The following is a 9,152-nucleotide window of genomic DNA, read 5'->3' on the forward strand; positions in this document are numbered from 1 at the left end:
GAGAACAGCAGTCCATTAAACAACAATACACTAAAGCAGGGATGCCCAAAGTCAGTCCTCAAGGGCATCCTGCATGTTTTAGTTCTCTCCCTGATTTAACACACCTGGTTCAAATGATGGATCATTAGAAGCCTAAGAAGAACATTGACATACTGAACAGGTTGTTGCTACTATAATGTAAGGGGTTATAGCTCAGTGGTGGAGCATTTGCCTGCAGATCAAGAGGTCTCTGGTTCAATTCCTTATGTCTCCTGCTTTCTCATTCAGATGTTGTTTGATCTGGAGGAAACCTGCCTTTGAGAACAATAGTCTATCAAACAAAGATACACTAAAGCCATATTGGGCAACAAGGATCTGTAAGATATACATCATGTCCTCAACTGTACACTTTTAAGTTTTAAACCCATTGACAAAAAGGCAACTAAATCATGTTCATTTACATTAGACTAAGTTCTGTACGAAACACTGGGGAATATAAAGAAACATTAATGTAAGGAGGGTAGCTCAGTGGCATTTGACTGCAGATAAAGAGGTCTCTGGTTCAACTACAGATGTTCCCTAGTTTTGCAATAGGAAGTTGTTTGATGTAATCTAGGGATAACTAGGATAACTATCATATTTCCAAGTAATTCAGAGTCGATTTTAGTTATTCTTGGATTTTGAGAAAAGCTTGTTTTTTTAAGGCATTAACTCTGTTGAAGTCTTAAGTTTTACCTAATTGCCAACCCTTGGTAGTAATATGCACCAGTTGGATGATCTGAAGCGTACTGAAAATTGCTTGTTCTATAAAAAACCATCCCCCTCTATGAAGAGAAGTGCAGAGCCAAACGAGACTTCTGTTAATGCTATTTCATTATTTTCTAGTGTGACCAAAATAGTCGCAGAAAATTATCATCATTCATAACTTGTCTTTTTTCTCTGATTAGCCCAGTTGAAATTCTTTTTGTCAAATCTGGTGACCTTTATTCGACAGGCCAACAGGAAAGCATGTTTGAGAGAAATGGAAGATATGCAATAAAGTTCATTGGGCCAGGACTCAAACCTGTGACAGCCACATCAAGGACTAAAGCCTCCATAGATGGGTCATACTTTATTCTTCCACCATGGCTGGCCCGGTTCAAATTCTGCTGGAGAAATCCAACTCACTGGAAGAAAGTCCAGTCAGAGAAGTGAAGAGAAATCAGAATCGAAAAGAAGTGTATCGGAAGGCAGCAGGCAGACTAGACTTTTAAATAAAATGTCTGAACTTCCAAACTTGATCTAAGATCACCCTGGAGGAAGTATGAAGTGCTATTTTTGGAAACACAGGGAAGGTTTTCCCAAAGTCTAAATCAATAGATGCACCATGATATATTTTTCTTCCTCTGTTTCCACAAAACCACTGCATGAGCAACATTTTCTACAAATCAGTTGTAAGACAAAATACATGTGTCCTTATTATTTTCCGTCAGGTTTGACATTGAAAGCACTAGGTCGCTACCAAACAACACTTATCTACAACAATGTGATCGGGAGGTTTGATGATCAAACACTTCAGCACTCCTGTTTTTTAACAGAGCTCATAAATAAGGAATCTTTGACGATATTAGAACAAATACCATATTTTCCGCACCTAAAATCCTTCAATTTCCTCAAAAACCGACAGTGCGCCTTATAATCCGGTACGTATATGGACCAATATTGAGCCACAACAGGTCTAGCAACTACGGTAAGCAGCCTCCGACTTCATTTTCGCCTGTAGAAGAAGAAGCATGCGGTGCATGCTGGGATAGTTGTCAGAACGCTGGTTTGTAATCTATTAACAAAGTTTGACTGACCTATCTACCTACCAACCGTCTAGAATCAGGTCGTCTGCAAGTCATTTAGCACCACGTTCTCCACGAACATGCTGTGCGCGAACAGAGAAGCGTGACCATCATCCGGCCACACCCCGGCCCAGTTGTGGACAGCTCTCCTCGCTGACCGGAGTCGGACTGTTTTGTTGACATTCCCTTTAGTGCAGCTCCATCTAGTGGATGCACAACGTAACTCCAGCCTCTACTGTAGCGTCTATTCTATACCCCTTATAATGCGGTACGCCTTATATATGAAAAAAGTTTTAAAATAGGCCATTTATTGAAGGTGCGCCTTATAATAGTGCCGAAAATACGGTGCAGTGTTGCCTTTGGACTTAACACTAAAAATCTCCTGCTGAGGGAATTGAAGAAATACTAGCTGTACAATTGTTAAAACTGTTATTCCTACTCTGACCAAAAATAAAAAGGTTGTGCCTCATTGAGTTTTGTGTAAATGTACAGACACATTGGCTTTTTATATGCAGTCTGAAGCCCTTGAGCCTCGTGTTCTTCCTTTTTTCCCCCCAGGGTCCTCCTAATTTCAGTGAAAATGGGTTCAGTTTGGTCCAAAGAGAGAAAAAAGCAGCTTTGTGATGATGTAATCAATACAACTAAATATGTGAAACACTATATGTTTAAAAAAAAAAAGAAAAAAAAAGCAGAGAGCCAAGCTTTCTCTGCAGCCTGTGAAACATCCAGACAAATTAACATATTTACGCATATGACTGATGGATTCTTGTTGTTCCACCAAGTCATGTAGGTCTCACAGCAGTGGGTGGTGAGACGTTACCACCGCATCCTTTATGGGACATGTACTTTATTTGAACTATTAATAGAACCAAACCACAGGTATTTTGGCCCATCCTCTGAACGACTTCTTAAACATTTTTTTTAACATTCTTTCAAGTATTTTTGAGAAGTGATAAAAAACAAACAGGACTTCTTTTGAATTTGACAGTAAAAAGCTGAACAGTTCCCTGCATGTGTGTCAAGTGAAGCCACAAAGAGCTGTTTCATGTCTACACTTGAGCCTGAAAACAGGCTCATTTGTGCAATTTGTGTGCATTAGAAACAGAAAGCTGAGCCCAGATTCTGCTGATTGCAGAGCTAATGAAACCCACACTCAGACGTGATTCAAAGGCAGCCACTTGCGTCAGCCACCGGCGCAACACTGAACACTACTGCACAAGTTCCTTGACAGTTGAGAAAAATGTGTTCATTAACATCTGTTTACGAGTAAGCGTCAAAGAACAGCAATCTGAAGGCAGCCAAAAGTAACAAAAGCTGAAAAAGACATTCCTCTTGGAAGCAGAGTAAACTAAGACCGGCTTCCTTCAGTTGTACAGGAGCAGACAATTTGGCTTTGATATGAATGACTGAAAGTGGATTAAAAACTTGACACTAAAAGGACAATTTGAACATAATTTAAAGAGTCTGCCACATCAAATTAATGAATAAACAACCATATTAATCTTCCTGGCTTGCATCCGAATGCAACTTCAGTTTACCTGAAAAGAAGCAGAATTATGCTTTTTTTTTTTCTTGCAAATTGTGTTTATATTCACGTTTTACCTCTAATATCCACTCAGACGTTTACTGATCTGAACTGGGCAACTGGGTGTTGTGTAAATTCTAGTCACATTTTCAAATGACTCATCTCAATGACCTCAGCGGTGCATGTTACCCCAAAAAACATTCAGAGGAAAACAGCCAGGCCAGTCAAAGCAGTGACAGAGTAATGAGAAGACTGAAGCCAGACCAGAAAAGGAAAGAAATGGTTTTTGTCTTCACACACACACCATGCTGGACTTCCTGAGCAGCATGGTTATGTCTGCACTCTGTTTACCCAGCTTTGATGCACTTTTTCAGAAGCCAGAATACCAAGTTGTCAGGAACTCGGGCCAAAAGAATAAAGAGACCGCTTCGACTGGAGCTGTGAAGAAGCTGTGTGGGTTCCAGAGCTCACACACACTTTCCTTCTTCCCTCTGTCGTGTTTATGTTTGTCTGAAATAGTTTACTATGCAAAGTCTTGAATTTGGAGCATCTTTATGAAGCAAAGTCAGCTCCAGTTATGAGATATACAGCAATATTTGGTTAACTGTCAAAACGTTTTGTAACTTTCAACAAATTTAACTTCACTCGTCAAGTATGAGTGCTCTTATTTTGAAAGGGTAAATACCGTTTACACAGCAGTTCCATTTCCACTCCTGTCTGTAGCCCTCTAAGAAACTGAGCAAATTGCAAGCATGCAACAAACCAGCAAATGAGGTGAGAAACAACCAACCTGGGGTGTGAAGTTACTAAGTCCATGCTCAACTTGACTGCAACTATTTTTCAAAATTCAAAACCAAACCAGCTAAAAGCTACCCAAAGGTAAACAACTGCTATGGCTTTGCGTAAAACAGTACATGTAGTGGTTTTTGTTGGTTTGTGAGAGGTCTTAACATTTACGTCTAGAAGGACAAGAAAATGATTAAATCCAAGAATTTTTTTCCCCACCATGTTTACAGTCGAGGCTGAGAAGTTGGGAGCCACATTAGAGGCTCCGTTCCAATCCTAGTTTGGAATTTCATTACAACTGGCATCAAACACGGTCGAGGGATTCACACTTTGCCTCCATGCTGAGACTTGGAGCCACTTGCATGTTCTCTGCCCGGCTACAACAGAGCTGGCACGGTTTCTCATGCATGCGTCGCAGGTTTCATCTCATCGAGTTTCGTTCTCACTTACTTGGTTTTCTTTGGCAGTTGGAGAGAGCACACCATCCTGCTTCAGACTCCAAGCAAAACAGAAACTTTACAAGGGAGACATGATTGAGGAAAGTACAAATGGACTGAAACTAAATAACTTGATCACACAGATATTTGTTGACTGTCTGGTGACCAATTGGAGACCTCTTCCTCAAAATTATTCAGACAATGAAGCATCCTGATAGAATAAATGAAAATCAAGTCATCTTTTATCCTTTTTCAGTTAAAAAGTAGACAGATTGAGACCCTGTGACATTAAACCACATTTCAAACATACTGACATTAGACCGGTATGACATTAATGTGTTAACAGACTCTACAGATTCCAGAAAGTCTTTCAGAGCTTTTATTTAGACTTTAGCAGAGTTAAGAGGACAAAGATATGTTGGAAAAACTCAAAATAAAAACAAAATAAAACCCAATACCCAAGAGATAGGCTAGAGATGCAAGAAATCATACAATGAAATTCTTGGCCAAGTAAGATATGAACTGGTTTGACAGATCCACACCACTCGGCGATTACATCACTTCCTTTCTATGCCAAGGACATCAACCTTAGATTATATCCTAGAAGCACTGCTAGCAGACAAAGCCAATTCAGATTTGTGAGGCTAACAGGTGAATCCACTTCAACAATTTCATTTTTTTTAATATTCCTGGCCCAAACAAAGATATTAAAGCTGCACACAAATTGAAAATTAAAATTGAAGTCACTCCACCACAGAATAAAGTCAACACCAAGTTAGCTGAGGGCCTTTGGCAAGCTAATCAGAAGTAGCAAACTTGATTCCTAATGATACTGGAGAACAAAAACAAGTAAAAAAACCTAAATATGCATATTAAAAAAAGTTAACTCTCCTCCAAATAAAAGGTAATACAGCCTCCAATTCAAACAACTGGTCTAGCTTTAACTTCTGTTAGCGATGCGTTTGGATCGTCTCAGTCCAGCCACAGGCTGCAGGGATTGGAGTGGCGCCGTCTGTTCCCTTCTCCCTCTTACCTTTACCAGTTTCACTCGGTCTCCTTTCCCTACTTCAGATTTCTGTTTTGATACTGACTGAACCAGTTTAACACTCTTCTTATTGTTGGTGGATTTTGGTCTCAATTTACATGCAATTTCATTAACACTCGATTTAACAGCCTTCCTTTGCTGTTGCTGATATATTCTTTCACCATTCGCAGCTTGTCGCTTTTCAGGATCCTCCTTCAGGTCTTCACCTTTGTTTGTCTACAGAAGAAAATACTGAATAAGCATTTTACAGCATTACAACTCAACTGAGAAACAAGCAATGCAAAAGCACTCACTTCCTGCTGGAGGAGGTCTGATTTCAGACCTGTCAATTCTCTCATCAGCTCCTGAATCTTCAACTGAAAGTCAGAATGGTTTACTAAAGCAGCTTAATAGAAAAGTTTTCTGCAGAATCAGGTTACATGCAAAATAGTTACGTAAAGTGTTTTTTATTTTATACCCCAGCTCCCATCATTTAATAAAACCCTCAGTTTAAATCAGATTGAATTTATATTCAGTTTTTTTTTAACATGTTGCTGTCCTCTAGATTCCTAGAGGTCGTTAATGAATATCAGGTGTACAAGTTTTGCAAATTTAAATTTCAATGCAGAGTACATCAACTATGCTCAAACAGACATCTAACAGTGATACCACAGAGGGAGGTTTTGTGTCTCAGGATCAACACGTTCGTAATCAAAATTGTGCAAATCATCCACAGGACAAAAGACCTTGTTGAAGAAGCTGGTAAGATAGTCAGTAACCACAGTGAAACATGTCCTGTAAGGCCACCAAGCAACAAGGAAGTCATTAAACAAAACACAGGACCAATTTGCAGTCCGAGTCCTCAGAGAGAAACATTTTCATTTTGGAGACATTTCCAGAACCGTTTGACTCTATTGCTCATCATTTCATCTGGATGACAAACAGGGATGCCAGTACAAGCCGAGCTGAAGGTCCTTCCAGTCAATTAAGTCAGTGGTGTATCCTAATTTACAAAGCTGTTTGGAAGATGCTTGGTTCTCATTTCTTGTCCTGTGGATAGCAGAATCCCTTCACTAGATCCATGTACCTCCCTGGACTTTGTTCGCTGCAAAAAAAAAAGGACGATGCAGGTCTCTGAGATCTGCTAGGTAAAAATACAATGGCCACTCGTTGTTTTAATCTGTAGAAGTGTAAGAGTACATTAGAGGCACACTATGCTAGCCATGAAAACCTCTACTACTGAAAGGGAGCAACAACCCAGTTAAAAGGCACTTCTTACCTCCTCATTGGCAACTTGCATTTCAAGATGGCCTCTCTCTTCAGCTTCTTTCTTGCACCTTAAACATCACCAAATAATTTTCAATGCAAATCTCATTGTAAACATTTTAAGAGGCATTTCCTTGAAGGCATTACGTTTCTGCAGCAGTTGCCTCCATCATTGCAATGACCTTCTTTTTTTGGTCAGTTAATCTTTGGATTTCCTCCATTTTGACGACAGCCAGAAGTGACTTTGTATCCAGATGTGTGAAGTCAGAAGGTGAGGTCTCTCTCAGGACCAGTTTGGCCCAGTTGGCCAGAACGTCACTTGAAGGGATCTGAAGGGGAAAATATGGGAATTTATTCTTCAACGTGGACAAGGACTGGTTATGTTAGAGCTCCAACTAGAAGCTTACTTTCTAGTCGATGCATTTTAAAAATTAATGTCACAATTGAAATGTGTTAAATGCCTCATTTTTGGACATTTTAGCAACATTCTTGTAGAATCCGTTGCACACTGTAATCCAGAAAACCTTACCAGGCTGAGGGTGACCTGTGCAGTCGCCCTAGACACAAGTGCAAGCTCCAACAGCTTCACATCTATTTTCAGCAGGGCCTGAATCTCTGCCAATTCTTCCTGTGGACAGTTTCACTCTTCATGAGGACAGTTCACCTGCAACAGACTTCTGCCAGAGACCAAAACTACCTGCAGCTTTTTTACATATTCATCCTCTGCCTTTTTCTTGATGAAATTTAGGTCATCGGGAGTGAGATGATATCCCTTCATGCCCTTCAGCATCATATAAGGGTTCTCTAGATTTAAACACAAAGAGGCAGTTATGATGAGACCGGCCACCTTAATGTCATTTATTCCAAGAGGCACATCCAAGAATCAAGTTACCCATTTTAAGACTGCTACAACCAAGCACCTCAACATCTCCATCTGCCTATGAAAAGAGAAGATTTGAATCAGTCATGACTGGTGAAATCATGACTGTAGAACAAGCAATGCACCTCTGCGTTGCTGTTTGGCATCACAGGTTCCACGTCCTCAAAATCCAAATGTTTCTTTACACTCGTCATAGGAGGCGTGCGGGGCAGGTGACGACCTGATGGGATGTGATTTGCACTGCTTAGCACAACTTCAAAGAGTGCCTCTTCCATTTTTTTCTGCTTTTGGGAAGGAACAAAAATAACACCATCACCACCCACCTCAAGCTCCAAGACTTTGAATAAATACAACAACATAAACCCAAGGTAAAACTTCACATTTCAGACTTACTGGTTCCTCTAATTGTTTGCTGAGAATTTCCACAAGCCACCGTAAATAGCAGCTTGACTGACTTTTAGTCAGTCAGCTATCACCTCATGATTGCTTTCAGCTGATTCAGAGCGGCCTGCTCTTCTCTTTATGACCACCAGATGGAGGCAGAGCACAGAAAAATGAGGTAGGAACAGTACTGTGACTGAAAGTGTGTATTTTACAAAGGTAAAACTAACAACATTGCACACACCATCAGCCATGACTTTTAAATCCATTGAGGTCTTTTCCTGTATAAAGCCTAGAGACAGACGGCCCTTTATATGACCGCATGTTGATTTGAACCTCATTAAAATCTGTCACACTTACAGGATTCTTTAACCTTCTTTGTGTCGCTGTTCTTACAATATTGAATATAAAAGAAAATACCTTGTCGGTTTCAATCAGGGAAACACATCAAATTTCATGTCAATTTTGAATCTTTTGTTGCATATAAAATATGAAAATCATTTAAATGTATTTCTTTAAATGATCTCAGAATAAATCAGTAATATAATTTCATGAGCAACACATTTTACTTTTCTCCTTGACTACACAATCGGTAAATGCATTAAAAACATTGTTATCTTACACATCATTTGTTTTGTATATGTGCAAATATAAAATCAATCAGCAATGTCTGTTGGAAGTTTGTATTTTGCGCAGCTAGCTTGTTCCTGATACTTTAAGAATGTAATAGGAATTTAAAAATTATGTTAAACTTGCCATGGGAACAGCTTTCCAATGAAAATGGACTTTTCAGTGTGGCTTTTATGAATTTATGTATTTTCATTTATTTCAGGGAAAGACATTGTCAAGCAGTATCAATGGAAACAGAATCATCAACATGTTAATAAATTAAATAAATATCATTAAGGAAAAAAACAACAACAGTTCCACACATTAGTGGATGTTTTCACACTCAAAGAGGTGGATGTATTTATTCTAGCTAATACAGTTCTAGAATTACTCTTATTTTCATTTTTCAGTATATGATGAAATCGAGCTGTTAGCATTT

General features: G+C 39.3%; 1 protein-coding gene across 3 annotated transcripts; it reads right to left on the minus strand.

Moving 5' to 3' along the window:
• Positions 1-4,917: 4,917 nt before the first annotated feature.
• LOC106907291 (uncharacterized) lies at positions 4,918-8,222 on the minus strand. 3 transcript variants are annotated; one of them, XM_014972903.2, is made up of 9 exons: positions 8,117-8,222; positions 7,849-8,007; positions 7,736-7,781; positions 7,556-7,647; positions 7,373-7,471; positions 6,991-7,172; positions 6,857-6,914; positions 5,892-5,954; positions 4,918-5,814 (listed from the first exon to the last, which is right to left on the minus strand). In XM_014972903.2, the coding sequence occupies exons 2-9, from the start codon at positions 7,996-7,998 to the stop codon at positions 5,494-5,496; spliced, it is 1,011 nt and encodes a 336-aa protein (XP_014828389.2). In that variant the 5' UTR covers positions 7,999-8,007; positions 8,117-8,222; the 3' UTR covers positions 4,918-5,493. The 3 variants fall into 3 exon arrangements, with proteins under 3 accessions (XP_014828389.2, XP_014828387.2, XP_014828388.2); XM_014972901.2 differs by having other exon boundaries at positions 7,541-7,647; XM_014972902.2 differs by having other exon boundaries at positions 7,541-7,647; positions 7,849-8,004; positions 8,117-8,218.
• Between the last annotated feature and the right edge of the window lie 930 nt (positions 8,223-9,152).

Source organism: Poecilia mexicana, unplaced genomic scaffold, assembly GCF_051168715.1.
Source record: "Poecilia mexicana isolate PSO_F unplaced genomic scaffold, ASM5116871v1 scaffold_2, whole genome shotgun sequence".
In the NCBI taxonomy this organism is placed as follows: domain Eukaryota; kingdom Metazoa; phylum Chordata; class Actinopteri; order Cyprinodontiformes; family Poeciliidae; genus Poecilia; species Poecilia mexicana.